We start from the raw sequence: 17,042 nt of genomic DNA, 5'->3' as shown, positions 1-17,042 counted from the left end.
TAATATAAAACAAACAAAAAAACACAAAAAAAGAAAAACCCAAACAAATTAGTCAAGAAAATGAGACATGTTTAAAACAGAACTAAGGATTTATGAAAAACTGTTATGACCAACTTTAGTACTAAAACTTTGATTTGATGTAAATCTAATTAACTGTATATCATGCAAATATACTACCTAATCTACCTAATGAAGCTGCTCATTGCCACATATATAATCTGGTGAGAATTGGTCCATTCCCATTCTCAATATATAAATAAAATTGTTTTATATTTATCACCTTTTCTTTTTTTTAAATACACATTTTACAAAGAGGTCATATCCAGAATTTTTTTTTTTACCTCATCTTATGATAGGATCTTAAAACCCATTCTCCTAACACTCTGATATAAAACCAGTGATTATTAAATATAGGCTTTTTTTTTACCTTCTCCAATTTAACATTACATTGTTAAATTTAGTTTAACATTTAATTTGCCAACCTAAGGGAAATCAATATGCCCTTATTCCTATTTATTTACTGTTAACTTTAAACATTTCTTTAGTATATTTCCAATGTTCTACTTCCTCCGTTAATATCTTGTGATCAACTCTATACCAATCATTGAAAAGTCTGAATACACGTCTGATTGGCCTTTGTTTAAAATAAGCTTTCTTTTCAATTACAGAAATAATTACCTATATTGAGTCTTCATTCCTTCCACATCCACTGCCAGCAAGACCATCAAAGCAATAAGCTTGGCTTCAAACCAATCCGGCATGACGCAGTTTTCTCCTGCTTTAGGAACAATAGGTAAGGTTTACAAAGCATTAAAAAAATCCTTCAAAGATGATACTTCAAAACAACACAGCTAAGTGATTATGCCTGGCCAATATTAAACCACTAGAGAAACACAGCTGAGATGAAATACAGTAGAACACCCCCTGGCAGGGCACATGATCACACATCTGGTACTGGAAGAGGAACAAAATCCTGTCTGCCTGCTGGAGCTGTGCCCAGGCCGGGGGCCACAGACACAGGGCCCCTGTGCTCACAGGATGCACAGCAGTATGGGAGAAAAGCATGGACCAGAGAATAAGCACACAGCTGTAATGCTATAAGTGCAGTGAGGACTCAAGGAGGACAGGTGGAGCTACTGGAGGGTCCACCAGGAAGACACACCCACATCGGGGAGCGAGAGGAAGTTTCCCTGAAGAAATGACAGTCGGGCCAGCATGATAGCTGAGAAGGAATGAGATCAGGGAAGGGGACAAGAACCATCCAGACCAAAGGAAGAGCATGTCATGGGTCCTCCAGCAGGACAAGACACACTACACTCCGGGAAACAGAAGGATGCCTGTGTGTACACTATGTGAGAGGGAATGGCCAGAGACGAGGTGACATAAACAGGTAGGGAGAGACAGGAAAGTTTGTGGGCCACGTCTGTGTCCTGAAGGCAAAGCCACTGAGGGCTGATGGGTGTGTACACAAAGAAGGGGAGGGGAAATGTGCACAACAGAAATTTGTGTTTTGAAAATATTTCTCTAGGTACAATGTGGAAAAGAGACTGTAGGAGAAGCAAGACGAGATGTCAGGTAACCAGGTAAGGAGGACCTCCACTAGCTCAGCTGAGAGACAAGACTGCCCCGAAGTGTAACGAGAATGGGGATGGAATGCACAAGGACACAAAGGCTATGGGGCCTCGGACCTGGGTTGGATCCCTAGACTGTATTTACTTTAGTAGGGACTAAAATTTATTTACTTTTATAGGCCTAACAAAAGAGTCTTCCACGTAACAGCATAGAAAATTTACTAGACAACAGAGGGAATGAAACAAAAAAGAGAAATGTTCCAAGAAGGATAAACTCATGTATTTTGGAAAGATAATTATCTGATCATTTAAGACCTATTCTATGATCAGATTAGAGAAATCAGTAGATGACAATGACTTGGTCTGAGACAAAGCTGGGAAATTTAAGACATGTTAAATTGAAAGATGTAATTTCCCAAATTATGACTAATGACTATAATGAAGAGGAAGCATTAGAAACGTAAAAAGAATCCTAATTAATGAATCTGCTAATAGTTCTTCCCTTGTGCGGTCTTACACATTTCCTTAAAGAAGGGATCTCTGAAAAGATCTGGTGAAAAGAAAGGTCTAACAAAATCATCCTCTCAAACATAATTTTTTTCTAAAATTGTTCCTCATAATCAGTTCATATTAAATATAACACTTTGAAAACAAAACAACAAAAAAGATGAACCAAGTTGCCAACACATACTTCCACTAAGGCTCCAAAAACACATCTATAATATCTCGCTCACAAGGACTCAGTAACTACGGAATGAATTAATTCATTGATTTGTGTCCGGTTCCTACTCAGGCAACTTATTAGCTTCTTGAAACATATAAAATAGCTTAAAATCTCAAGTCTTAGAACAGATAAGGGACAAGCTAGGCAACAATATCTTTATATTCTGTTATATTATTTGTCTGAAATACAAGTTTGACATAAGGAAATCATCACTCATTGGGTTAGGCCTAAATCTTGATCTAAAAAACTAGTCAAAAGTTCTTCAAAAATATTTTGGTTGTATTGATCCATAAAAATGATTTCAGACTTACTTTCCCAAGCAGGTGACTTAACATATTCCTGAACTAGGTTCTTCACATAAGCATTTAAAGATGTTTCATGAAGTCCAACAGAGGTACAATTTGAGGACTGCCTAAAATAGCTTTCATTTACACATAACCAGTCACAGAGCTGGAAAAGAAGGTAGTTATTACTTCATTTTACAAACCGAATGAACAAAGGGGGTTTCTAATTTCCCTAGGCCAGTTTTCTTTCATCCACAATAAACTGAATTTAAACAGTGAGTACAACAAATAACCATTTATTGTCATGACTGAGACAGAAAAAAAAAAATGTGTGTATATGTATATATGTATGTATATTTGTATATTTGTATAAATATATAGATATACGCAGATATGTACGTGTGTTTTCTAATCTGCCTCAAAGAATTTTATAGGTTTCATTAACAGACAAGAATTTCTAAAGTATCTAATATAAAATGCACATTTTGATAAGTTGTTCTAAAGAACATCTCTGTGAAAACACATTATGTAAAACAAATTACAAGCTTAAATTAAAACTGCTTCTAGGTTCACATACTAAAACAAGATCTTTTATTTTTGAATGTAGAATTCGAAATATAAGTTATAATTAAAGTTCCTACTCTCCTATCATATGTACATATCAAAATGTATTAATTTAAAAGAGAAATACTGTCTTAGACTTTCTCCATTACATCTTAGAAGACTGGCAAAAATAAAGCAAAGAATTTCACAATTAACCTTCGATCACATGTAATTGTAAATTTTTTGTTTTAAAATGTAAATATGTCCTGAATTACCTTTTTATATTCTCTCTTAATACACAAATTCAATAAATTAGTTTAAATATGAAGAAAATAATTACGAATCCATTTAGGTCATCCAAAATCACATATAAGGACAAGAAAGAATAACACATCACTTGACCAAAGATGAAACTGATGCATGACTGAATTAAAGAATTGGTCAAGAATAAAACTGACGCCCCATAGACACCAGTGAATGGGCAGTTCAGTTAACACAGGACAGCAGTTCTGTGCAGGTTTTTTAACCAGGTCAGATATTAAAACGCAATCTAACAGTAAGGTCAGCCAGTATTTATCTTTTAACTACACACTTTTCTTTCTGTTCTTTATATTCCTCTGAACTGAGCCTAATCTGAAGCTTTCTATGTGCATTTTCTCATTTCTATTAAGTTTTTCAAAGACTTATTAAATTATTTTTAATCTCACCTCTGTCCACAATAAAGTCCCTCGTCCCAAGGACTCCTCTTGTCTCAAAGACATGAGAAAAGCCGAGACATCTGAAAGTGACACTTTCTCCTGGGCAGGGTGGAGGGGTTTTGAAAACATTACTCACTTTAATATGTTTGATTGAATAAAATAAAATCACTGTGGCAGCAACTATGTATACTATTTAAAACAGAACATTATTAGTTAAAAGAAAGCTGTACTTTGAAAAGAACATATTACTTGACTTTTAAAATGAAGATTTCAGTTGCAATCTTTCATTATATAACATGAAAGATTATTTTTAAAATCTATTTTCCTTACAGCTGAGATTACTATCTTTAGAAAAGACAGTTATAATCATTAAAAAAAAAGAGATCATTCTATAATAAGAAATTACTTTCAATCAAAAAGTGATTTTTTTCAAAGTGGTTTTCTTTATTCAAAAGTTTCCTGAAAAAAAAAACCCACCTAGGCCTTTCTTTCCCTTCAGGTTGCACATCTTGAATTAAGATACCTTGCTCCAGGCCAGCGGTTGGCAAAACTACTCACAGCCTGTTTAGCAGATAAAGGCTTGTGGGAACACAGCTGTGCCCAATTATTTATAAATGTCTATGGCTGCTTTTAACTTCAGTGGAAGAGTTCAGAAGTCGCAACAGGGACCACATGGCCGGCAAAGCCTAAAAAGCATTCACTATCTGGCTCTTCACAGAGAGAGTGTGCTGACCTCTATTCTAAGCAATAGCTTTTACTGGGGCCCTGTAGAAAGCACAAAATAAAGCCAGGAGATATTCCCAAACATCAATACACTGGAAGAATAGAGGAAAGTACGGAGGACACCAGGCACAAGTCCAGAGCCCTCTCCCAAGGAGTCGGCAGGACATGACTGGCTCCCAGCCACCAGCTGCAAGAACACCTGGAAACGTGGTCTGCCAGGCAGGCTTGCTAGAGGCTCAGTGCCCGGGGCTTTTACAGGCACCCCTGCCTCATCACACTGAAATTCCAGATCCCAGAAGGCAGGCAGGTGCTCTGCACAAACCATACTGTCTATACAAACACTTTCGGCCCAGTGGGCCACTCTTATCAGTTAGCATAGTGTGAATCCTTCCCAGATGCCAGCCAAGGGCCAACCTCATAAGCAAGCCCTTCTTCTAGTGGCAGCAGCACAGGCCTGCTGTGTTAACTAACTTTTGCATACCCACTCACTAGGATTATATACGACAGTATCAAAAAAACTTACCACATCCACCAAATTCATTGCTGTTTGAAGAAGGTAGCACTGGGCTGCCCCTCTCAGTAGGATCTGGTGTGTGATCATGGTACACTGAATGACATCCCTGACATCAAAACACAAAACGTATTTCCGTACACCCAAAGACAATTCTGGTCATTTATAATTACTGACAAGCTGACTTACAACATCTACAAGTTCTAAGGAAGAAAGTCACTGTCAGTAGAACTTCAAAGCCATCATTTTCCACGATGGCCTCTAGTAGAGCTCAATTTTAATATGAAACAAATCTCTTTTAAAAATAAGACTATAAATGAAGATGCTTTTAAAGTAAGAATTTTACATTTTTAAAAATACTTTCTAATCAAAATTATTTTTTGGTATTTTATGTTTTCTACTTATCGATGTAATAAGAAAAACTTACTGGTCTTATTTAAAGTGATCAAAACTAAGCAGATATGTAGTGGTACATATTTAAATTAGTAAACCATAAAAGATAAGTTCAACTATGAGTAGAAGATTTTTTAAATTTATTCTTTCTTATAAAAAATTAATAGTTCAAATATCCCGATGCTATCCTGTAGACTAAAGCACGGAAATACACTGATGGAAAGTCATGGCAAATAACCATATGTGAACACACACAGATCAAATCACCTGAGAGCAAGAAGCCCTTCTACACCCAGGGCCTTACATCTTGGGACACTTGCCAAAGCCCTCGACAGAAACAAAATGGGGACAGCACACCAGTGTCTCTTGGCCATCTTCTGAATAAACTCTAGTAGGAAACTACCTGCAAGAAAAAATTTTAAAATATTATTGTTGCCAATAAGCACACGAAAATATGCTCCACATCATTAGTCACTAGAGAAATACAAATTAAAAACCATCATGACTGTTTCACATCTATTAGGATGGGCTACACTGTGATCAAAAGGACAGACGATAACAAGTATTGAGAAGGACATGGAGAACCTGAAGCCCTCACACGCTGCTGGTGGGAGTGTGAAACGGGGCAGCCACTGTGGAAAACAACACAGTAGTTCCCCAAAAAGTAAACACAAAATGACCATATGACCCGGCAATTCCACATCTAGGTATGTACCGAAGAGAACTGAATGCATGTGTTTGCATAGAAACTAGTACATGAATATTCATAGCAGCATTGCTCATGATGGTCAAAAGTGGAAACAATCCAAATGTCCACCAACTGATGAATGGATACACAAAATCAGGAGTATCTATCGTGGAATGTTATTCAGCCACAAAAAGGAGTGAAATGCTGAAATATGTTGCAACATGGATGAACCCTGAAAACACTATGCTAAGTGAAAAAAGCCAGACATAAAAGGCCACATGCTATACGGTAACATTCACATGAAATGTTTACAATATGCAAATCTACAGAGACAGAACATGGACAAGTAGCTGCCAGGAACGGGGGGAGAGAATGGGAAGCGACTGCTGATGGGCACAGGGTTCCTTTTGGGGGTGAGGGAATATTCTGGAATTAGATAGTGGTGATGGTTGTACAACGTTGGGAATATACTAAAAACACCACTGAGTATAAGAGTTTAAAACGGTGAATTTTACGGTATGTAAATTATGTCAATAAAGCTGCTATAAAAAAAAAACAATGTTATTACAATTTCACTGCTATTTAGCAAGATAAGTATTCTATTATATTGCAGAGATTCTGATAACCATGCAGCTATACTTTTTAAAAAGCTAAGGTGAAAGATAATTTTTTACTGTTAGAAGCCATTCTTCTGTTCGAGATGTTACACATGAGATGCTCACTGGACACTGAAGACTGAAAAAATCACTAACAACTGCTAGTAAACATTTTAATTGCTCTCTCCTCTGCCTGCACTAAATAAGCTCAATAAATCACATCTTTTACACCTCACTCACGACACCAGGAAGACGGCAATGGCCAAGCATCTGCCTCACATCCACTCCACACGTTTGCCAAGTGAGCAAGACGTGCCTGGCCCTAAGTCACAGCCATCAGGCACTCAAAGTCCAGGAAGCGCTGGCCTCTTCCATCTCACTCCCACGTGCTGTTGCACAGATGTACCAACGTGGTCAACAAATTAATCCCCATACTGTTGGACAGACGCTTAAACTTCTGAATCCTAGCAAACTAAGGAATGGCTCTGACAGCTACATCATCTTCTCCAGTAACTAATTCTTTTTAAAAAAATGGTCAAAACAATCAATTTTCTATAAATTTAAAGTCATGATTTACAGACCATATTTTCCCTTTTTTCCTAACTTTTGAATAGATATGACAGGTTGAGCATCCCTGATCCAAAAATCCAAAATCCAAAATATTCCAAAATACAAAACTTTTTGTGCACCAACATGATGCTCAAAGGAAAGGCTTACCAGAACATTTTGGATTTTCAGATTAGGAATGCTCACAGAGTCACTTCATAAATCACAAAGGTGGGAGTACAAAAAGGACTTAGAAAGTGAAGTAACTGTGCATATACTGGAAAAAGAAAAATATTTTGAAAATATTGATTACAACAGTCATACGGTGGTGCTCATAACAAATATGCTAAAAATAAAAAATGTTCAAGCTAATAAATTTTTTAGAAAACTTTATGGACACATACTCTTTATTTCTTCGGGAAGAAGAGAAACATAGGTGACTAAAAACTTCTGTAATTTCAATCCCAATGGAGAACCACTTCCTATAAGCTGGCCTGGGGACCTGTTGGCAAAGAGGGAGGAAACAAATATTTAAAATCTATTTATGAAAGCAGTGTAAATGGACTATGGCCCAAAAGTCTTTCAACAATAAAACAATCAGACAATCTTCTTTTTCTGAACCTGCATTTTATTTTTTGTCTTTTTTTTTTACTGCATTTTATTTTTCAGTAAAATTCTGAGAATCTTTCTGGTTATCAGGATCTTGTAGGAAAATGGACATGAATTAATAACCTGCTATACTAAGTACACATGGATTTCCTTTTTATGACACTTTCTCTCACACTTACACAATATGAATCTTGCTAAATATAAATAGTATCATGAAAAATAACAGCCTAAATTATCATTTTTAATGATATTTTATTGTTTCCAACATATAATCCAATGACTTTAAATCTTTAGGTCTAAAATAAAAGAAAGCACATTCATAGCAAAGACATATATTAGTAATAAATTATTTTTGCAAGAGCATTTCATTGTTCACATCTACTAAAGTCATGTTTTCCTGCTATATGCTTCTGCCAGGAACATTATCTGTTAATTGAACACATTAGAGTGCTAGAAAACTGAAGGTATTTTATAACAAATGTGTTTGTTAACTCTTTTAGAAAGCACCAAGTTTTTTTCATTGGTTTTACTGCTCTCCAGCTGTCTAATTGTTTCAAATAACTATTCAATAGTAATGAGTTATTTGAAAACTAAAAATAATTGGCAAATCAAGCATTGCTATGCTCTCTAAATATTTATTAAACACAACTAAATATTAACATAACTTGGCACAGACTAATTAAAAAATTTTAAAGAAAGCTGCAGGGGGTGGGGTATTTTTTTTTTTCTGTTTAGAGGCATACCAGACAGAAGACTCACAACTATAAATTTAGTTAATTAATATTAGAAGAACAACATAATTTCAAAAGCAGGGGAAATTTTTGAAGCCATAATTCAAGAGTATAGATAATGCTCAAAAAACGAGGCTAAGGCAGAATACGGACAAACTCTTCTCACTGTAAACCTTTTCAAAAGATAAAAGTGGCAAATAAGTAGATATATTATAACTAATGGCAGCCACTGTCAGATCTGGAAAGGAAAAAGATTAGAACAAACCCTGCGGTATTAGACTGAAATTGGATTATTGGTGTGAATTCATGGTTTTTAATATGGAGAGATGGGTGGACCGAAGAACAGACACAAACAGATACAGATGGGTAAGTCTGGTCAGTAGAGCTAAGAAAGAGATGTGTACGTCCACACGTGTACACACACACTCACACACGCACGCGCGCGCACACACACGGAGAAAGGCAACAATGAGGTAAATCTGGTAAAACATTAGCATTTGGGGAATATGAAAGCAGCACATGGCAATTCTTTGTACTCCTCTCACAACATTTCTATACTTCTGAAGCTTAAGTCAAAAAAAAAATATTAAAAGAAAAAGGAACAAAAGTTTAAAGTGTTGATTAACCAAAGTCACTACTTTCCAGGAGGGCAGAAAGCAGGGATCGGGGGAAGAGAGAGAGAATATAAGGTGAAGTCTCCAAAAAGCCCAGGTATGGAGGGGCTTGAGGGAGGAAACGAAACAAGACAGGAGGCAAATCGATACAAATAATAAGAGGCAAGAAGAATACCAAATATGAAAAGGACTACATGATAAGAAAACGATGACCGTCTACCAGAAAACATATATTACATACCAAATGCATTAAGCAATCAGGTCATGTTTCATAACATCAAATGTATATATCAAATACATGGCACTGCATTACTGCTAAGTAACATGTTCACTTACCTGCTGTACAGAGAACTCTCTGAAAGTGCATCCATTAGTGGTCCGGTAATAAACTAAAGGAAAAAAAAAAAAGACATGTAATCGATATTAAGTTGTAACTCCAATTTTGAAAAGTCAGCTTGCCCTGGTCGTACATCCTTCACAAGGCTGCAGAAGAGCTGCTGTAAGAAAAGCTGGTCTCCTACACCACAGGTTAATTCAGTGACGGTCTTGGGGGTATCTTCATTTTACCAGAACGACAAAATTACAGAATTTTCCCACCTGAAAAAAACTTGTGGCATACTAAGAGGACAATTCATGTTACGAAGGAAGAAAAGAACCTAAGGAAGAAACACATGCTGGAAAAATATAGACAGTAACAGGAAAAACAAAAAGATACTCAAGAGAAAATTTAAGCCCCTGACCATAGACCATAAAGGGGAAAAAACTATACTCCAAAAATATTATCAAACACTGATCAAAAAAGCAAGCTTAAATGAAGCACAGGCAGGACAGGAGATTGTAGAAAAATGACGCCTTATCAAAATACTGTAGCAGGTATTCGGATTGAAAAACTGACTTAGCTCTAAATGAGAGGTAAGTTACTCTACCTAAAGAAGTGATCGTGTGTATAACAGAGAACTTAAAATCAGCTATAACTCTCAGTCTCTTTGCTTCATGTGGTTCCTGACAAATGCAGGCACAGATTCTAATAAATACAGCTCAGAAGGCGATCTCTGCTTAATAAGTAGATAACAGTAATCCATTGACTCAGAGCAAGGGAGGAGCACCACTGGACAAGTGACAGCAATTCTGCAACTTAGAACTGTGAGAACAGTGTAACCAAAGCTTCTATACCACCGACTTAACACTCTGGACTCATGTTGTTTAGAATACGGACACCACAGAACTCCTTTTTCACAATGGTAATGACGCAGGCAGGTGTACCATTCGGTGTCAACAAATGACACAAGCTTTTTCCATATAGGAGAATTAGGCTTAGAGAAACACAATTTGTTGTACACAACTCTATCAAATGTCACAGGCTGATACAGAGTCGCGGTGCATTTTTTTTGGAGATCATGTTCGGTACAACAAATGCTTCACCTCGTCTTTTAACCAAGGGGACAAGGAACACAACAGGCTGTCGTTACCTCGGAAAATTCTGGTGAAAATGGAAGAACCTTTGTTTCATACAACTCCAAAAAGTGGATAACACCTTCTTTGGTCAGGATTTTATTTTCACTTTCAAACATTCTCTTATAAATACACAAATGCCAGGACGGGTGGAAGAGCCAACATCCTGCAGAAATAAACATCCAATGTTAACACTCGATTCCTGCTCCACGTCTCTGCACATGGACTAAATGCTCATAAATACAGACAAGCACAGACAACTGCATTCACTTCACTGTAACCCTACAAAAGTGAATTTGTTTTTAATTACACCCAAGGAGGTTTACTGAATAACGAAAATAACACTGGCATTTAGTATTCTGTATTTAGACGGTTTCATTTAGAAAGACTGCAAACAAATGTTACAGCTGCTACAGTGCACGAAAATTAGACATCACCCCATGTGCGTGGGATGGAACTTTAGATTTGGGGGATTTCAACTAATTCTTCTCTCAGCCCACTTCAACCTATTTCTCACACAGAAATCTGAAACTGTCACTCCTCAGCTTAAAACCCTCGAGTGGCTTCCCATCACTTAGAATAAAATCTGAGCAAGGCATGGACTGGCCCTACTGCTCCAAACTCATCCCCTCCTCCGCACACCCCTCTGGTCCTTGTGGTCTGCCCCCCGGAGCTGCCCCCATCTCAGGGCTGGGCAGCAGGTGCTTCCTGGGCCTGGAACTCTGAGTTTAGATGTAATCCTAAGCCTTCCCTGCCCATCCCACTCCTGTATACTCCATTTCAGTCCCTTGTCTGTTCCCTTCACAGAACTTATAATCAAAACTATTTTTTCATAGAAAACACAAAAACCAAGTGAAAAATTCTGCATCTGGCTCTCCACTTTATCCCCAGTGCTCAGCATACACAGGACACTCAGTAAATATCTATTAAGTGAATACATAAATGAGAGCAAATAAAAAATGGAATAAATGTGTACCTTAGAGAGATTTTCTCTTTTGAAACATCATTTAATCCTATCAGAAAAAAAGTATTCAGCACTTTTAACTCATGATTTTATAGATAAATTGGTCCATTATTTGTAATTTACACCAAGATGCTTATTCAACTCTTCGGCGGTGGTAATTTTTCAAAATCAGTTACTGCTATTGGATTTGGTTTGCCAAGTGCTTTGGGCAAAATGGGATAATAAGAGCATCATTTTAATGGTAAATGCGTAAGTGAAGTCACAACAGGATTCAATTAAATTCTAGCCCCAGGTGGGACAATAGATGCTTATGGTGTGTGAAAATTCCCAGTGTATCAGAAAACTACAGCAAACAGCTCAATAGAGCTCGTTCCTAAGGGGTCAAACTATTAAAGCTGTAATTATCTAGAGTAGGCACTAAACCTATTTACCTAGGTTAATTCTCATGTGTAAACACAGTAGTGCAGCATCTTATCATTCATATGAATACAAAACACGTTGGCTGTTTCATTAACCTAAACTTAATTTCACAAAATAATTTTAGGAAGTTCCAGCTTTATTTTATCTCTCCTAAAAAGCTCCCATAATACAGTAGTGATTAAGGGCTTCAAAACTATATTTAAAATTACATCTTAGAATTTGCTCTTCCTAAGAAGTGTGAGATTGGAAACCCAAAAAAAGTAACACTAACAAACATCGAAAAAGATATATTAAGATAAAAAGCATGTTGGAAAGCAGTTCAAATACATATTCATACCAAAGAGCTATTATTAAAAGTGGAGAATGCACAATCATTAAAATACCAAAAAGACCTTATCTTTTAAAGATATATACTGAAATATTTACAGATGAAATGATGTGATGCCTAGGGATGTGCTTCGAAGTCATCTAGGAGAGGTTACATATCATACTAGAAACAAGCCTGGCCCGCTGTGACTCGCTGCCAAAGTGGTGGAGGGGTTCATCCTTCTTTTCCATCTGTGATGTTTGGAATTTTCCATAATCAAAAGATCAAAAAGTGAACCATACCTCTACAGAACAGAAAACTCTGAAGCCATTTAAAATGATGTCCTTAAAGACTATTTAAAGATATGGGTAAATAGATATGGCTGTAATGCTGAGTGAGGCAAACAATTATGAACGCTGTGATTCAGAAGGTATATATCTGGAATGTTATCAGAAGTTACTCTCAGTGGCGGCATTACAAGATGATTCCTATTTTTCTTCCTTACACTTTTATAGTTTTCCCAAATTCTCTACAATGAATAAGTATTAGTTATAAAAACGGGGGGGGGGGGGAACTATAAATGTTACAAAAAAAAAAATCAAAATAAAAGTAATCATTACCATTTTCCTTTGACACTGCATATTCAAACAGATTGTTTAGCTTTGGTAAAACTGGCTTTATAAGATGTATCTAAAAATAAGAGCAAAAAAAAAGATGAAATGAAAATGCACCTTTAAAAATGTAAGGGAGTTTTCATCTATTTACATAACAGGAGCTCTTCTGTTTTTACCCCTATGTAAAAAAATATGCAGAAGGAGCCTGATTCTCCCAGTTTTTGAATCATGGTATGATTCGGGTATGTAACCTAGAATACAATTACAGTAATGCTTACATTTCTATAGTGAATATCATAAATTACATCATGTAATCCTCAGCTGTCCCAGGAAGTAGGTAGGGCTGATGACACCAATACATTACAAAGAGGAAAAAATAATGAAATATTCTCTCCAGTCACCCAAGTTGTCTAAGGTCACACATTTAGAAATAGAGCAAGTTCAGAGTTCGGTGTTCTTCATGCTTCTTTGACTATGATGTAAACACCTTTGCTAGAGTTTAATTTATATATCCTTCAAAATATAGATAAATCTGAATTTCTAAATAAACAGTGGGGGGCCTCATGCATCTACTACTGATTAAAGAAAACCATAAAAGCTTACTTAAATTTAGGAATGCTTTTTCTTTATTCACCACCCTCGCATCTATACATATTTAGCACACATGAGTAATTGTTTCATGCCTGGTGCACATTTGGACTGACACTTCACAATGACTCCAGACGGCTGGCCCCGGCGTGGTCTGCTACTTACAGACTGGGAATCCCCACACCAGGGGTTCTCACAGTGTGGTTCCCAGAAAAGCAGCATAGGCATCACCTGGGAACTTGCAAAAATTTCAAACTTCCAGGCCCCATCCCAGACCTAGAGTCAGAAAGTCTGGGGGAAGGACCCAGAAACTTATACTTTATAACAAGCTATCTGGGTGATTCTGATAAATGTCTAAAGTTCAAGAAGATCAAATAAGGCTAGATTTTTTGAATGATCTATAAGTCGACCGAAAATATTCTTTAATTTCATGAAACAATTTACATTCTATTTTATTATTATTATTTTATACCAACGATGAATATCCAGCTCTAAGTTGATCAAACTCTGCTGTCTTTTTTTTTCTTCCAAATTTTATTTTACTTTGTCAATATACAATGTGGTTGATTATTGTGGCCCATTTCAAGTTGCATTTATGACAGAAAACAAAGTATACTTGAATTCTATCATGCTATATCTTGAGTTAGGCTTTCTGCACTGCTTTTAATGAATGTTTGGAAAAAAGAAAAGTTGTATCAATTGTAGGGGAAAATATGAAAACACTTACCTGATTTCCTTCTAGAGTTTCCATAATTAAAATATAATTTTCCCAAAACTTTAGAAGTTCATCTTTTTTCTTCTCAGACCACCAAAACAGGCTTGGACCTGATAAGGTTTAAAAAAAAAATTAGTTCTTCCTTTTGCAAATTTCATAAGTTTCTTAATGATAGCAGTTCTTAAAAAAATGCCACTATTACCAAATGTAGTCTCTAATAACAGAGGGCACCCCTGTGTCAAAGCCCGGATAGGAGTCTTGGAAATCTCAAAAAGAGATTGTTTTTAAAATTAAGATTTACAGTTTTGAAGTTGTGGATAAGAATGACAGACTTGGGCCACTCTACATTCTGTCCCTAAGAATCTCACTGTAACGGTAAAAGATTTTTTCAAAGGCAAAACCGCAAAAGAATGGAGAAGACAGGGAAGAAGAGAACAGCGATAAAATTTAGAATTTGAAAATCAGACGTAAACCAAGAGGACTCAAGAAAAGGGAGTTTTAAGTTGACACAGGGATAGCCAAGAAACAATTTGACTTACACTGCAAAATCCCCCCAAACGAAATGAATTGGCAGCCAGTAAGTGGGGGTGAAAAGTGAGGCTAATCTAAGAAGATCTGTTCACATCTGTTTAACAAAGTCACATCCCCAGGGTCCCTTTCCTATGCCCTGAACAGGAAAACGACGATGGGCTCTGATTCTCTGGAGAAGGTAAAAGAGTGGGTGTCTGGATTGGGAGACACGGAACACAGCTGAGCTGTCAGCCCTACCGAAATGTGGGTTCAGTGAACATATGTGCACCCTGGGTGCTGAGACCCCCCTCCACCTGCACCACAGTTCCCAGAAGGCTGGCCAGGTCTTCACTATCCGGTAGAAACCTGCAAGAAGTTCTCCGCAAGATCTGACCAACCCAAGAGGAAAGACCTGACAAGACTTCCATGAGAGATCACTCAATGCTATGGCTTGGCCAGACCACCTTAGAGCGAAGTTCTTAGTCAACAGGCACCTCTCGTGTGCTTAGAGCTTTCAATCCGATGTTGACTCCCATATCCTCAAATATAAACTGACATCTAAGGATTACCAGACATCTGGGGAAACCTCAACACTAAAGATCAAGACCAAAACAAATGGGAATCGTTTCTCTTCCAACGTGGTGGATGTCAACCTTCCCCTTCCACGAGCATGGTCTACCAGGACGCCATGCAAACGTGGGTAAGATCCCACGGGGCATCTCCATATGTAACCACATGGGTGCAGGACGCCACCCTGCGCTGGGCCAGAGCGCCTCCAGCTGCAGCGACCTGTGCCACTTCGGGGACTCCCCTGCAGAGCAGGTTCCCACGGTTTTCAGGCTCGGGGCTGTACGGGTAGGGGACATCCGGAGTAACCGAATTCTTAGGGACCGCGGATGGGAAACACAGGGCCCTCCTCCCGGGAGCCCGGGGCGGGGGCGGAGAGGCAAGTACCGCTTCGTTCCGGCGGGGCGCAGGTGCAGTCGGCGCCCGGCTGGGCCGACACCTCCAGGGCGCGCTGCAGCAGGTACCGCGCGCGCTTGCGCGTCAGGGCGTCGTCGGCGTGGCCCAGCCCCGCCTGCACCGTCCTCCAGAAGTGCACGCAGCGCCTGGCGTCGGCCGCGGGCTCCACCCCGGGCCCGGCCAGCAGCCGCTCGGCCAGTGCGCTCAGCGCCAGCAGCCGCGGCCCCAGGCGGCCCGGCCCCGGCGCGGCCAGCGCTTCCCACACGGCCCGCAGCGCCGCGCCGCCGCCCCGGCTGAGCTCGGGCAGCAGCCACCCGGCCGCCAGCTCCGCCGCGTCCTCGTCGCCGCCCAGCGCCAGGGCCACGGCGGCCCGCGCCACGCGCTCCAGCAGCGGCCCGTCCTCGCGGGGCCGCAAACAGGGCCCCACGGCCGCCAGCAGCTCCACGGCCGCCGCCGCCTCAGCGCCCGGCGCGCGCCGCCCGGCGGCCCTCAGCTCCCTCAGCGCCGCCTCAGCCAGCGCGGCGGCCAACGGCGGGGCCCCGGCCAGGCGCGCGCACGAGCGCAGCGCCGCGCCCGCCGCCCGCAGCACGCACCGGCCCGGGCCGTCCCCCGAGCGCCCGCACGGGCCCCGCAGCAGCGGCACCAGGAAGCCCGCGGCCACCTCGCGCGCCGCCTCCGGGAGCGCGCCCGCGGGCCCGCCGCCGCCGCCGCCGTGCGCCGCCTCGGCCTCCAGCCGCTGCAGGAGGAAGCGCAGCGCCTCCACGCGCTCCGCCGACGCCTCCCCGCGGCACAGCGCCGCCAGCAGCGCCCGGGGATCCCGGCTCTGCGACAGCAGCGCCTCCGCCAGCATCCACTCCATGGGTTCCTCGCGGGCGTGGGCGCCGACGCCCGGAGTCCCCGGGGAGAGAGGCGTGCGTGCGCGTGCCCCGGCCGCCGCGTGCGCGTGCACCCCGCCAGGGCTCGCGACCGGCCGGCTGCGGCTCCGCGCGCGTCGGGCTCGGGACACCCGCACCGCCTGGAGCCCTCGCGACACGTGGACAGAGTGTCTGCACCGGCTCCGTTGGGTTCCTGGTGGGAGACTGAACACCCAGCAGGTCACGGAGAAGGTGCACCTAGAAGCTTCTTTAAAGAAAGTGCTTGCGGGGCACCGCCCACTAAGACTGGTACAGTGGGTCTGAAGTGGATTCTGGACATGTGCGTTGAAAATAAATAATGAAAACACGAGAACGGTGCAGAGGCACGGCTAGGGGTGAGAAGTATGCAGCTGTGCACTAGGAT

At 40.4% G+C, this 17,042-nt stretch overlaps 1 protein-coding gene across 5 annotated transcripts in view; it reads right to left on the bottom strand.

Annotated features, from left to right (window-relative positions):
* Window positions 1-16,625, bottom strand: part of TARBP1 (TAR (HIV-1) RNA binding protein 1) — a 56,612-nt gene extending 39,987 nt beyond the window's left edge. For 4 of the 5 annotated variants that reach the window (XR_010022311.1, XR_010022312.1, XM_063082717.1 and 1 more), the window contains exons 1-11: window positions 15,756-16,625; window positions 14,304-14,401; window positions 12,995-13,064; window positions 10,701-10,849; window positions 9,568-9,620; window positions 7,682-7,779; window positions 5,715-5,850; window positions 5,067-5,163; window positions 3,830-3,919; window positions 2,607-2,745; window positions 679-778 (exon numbers count right to left, since the gene is read on the bottom strand). Coding sequence is in view for 3 of the 5 variants with exons in the window: in XM_063082717.1 (XP_062938787.1) it covers window positions 679-778; window positions 2,607-2,745; window positions 3,830-3,919; window positions 5,067-5,163; window positions 5,715-5,850; window positions 7,682-7,779; window positions 9,568-9,620; window positions 10,701-10,849; window positions 12,995-13,064; window positions 14,304-14,401; window positions 15,756-16,623 (1,898 nt within the window). In the remaining 2 variants the exon portion in view is untranslated. The remainder of the gene's footprint in view (window positions 1-678; window positions 779-2,606; window positions 2,746-3,829; window positions 3,920-5,066; window positions 5,164-5,714; window positions 5,851-7,681; window positions 7,780-9,567; window positions 9,621-10,700; window positions 10,850-12,994; window positions 13,065-14,303; window positions 14,402-15,755) is intronic. The other variant, XM_063082718.1, reaches the window with a different exon arrangement.
* Between the last annotated feature and the right edge of the window lie 417 nt (window positions 16,626-17,042).

Source organism: Cynocephalus volans, chromosome 18 (assembly GCF_027409185.1).
Source record: "Cynocephalus volans isolate mCynVol1 chromosome 18, mCynVol1.pri, whole genome shotgun sequence".
In the NCBI taxonomy this organism is placed as follows: domain Eukaryota; kingdom Metazoa; phylum Chordata; class Mammalia; order Dermoptera; family Cynocephalidae; genus Cynocephalus; species Cynocephalus volans.
The sequence above is the reverse complement of the archived record's forward strand: the minus strand, read 5'-3'. Positions and strand labels throughout refer to the sequence as shown.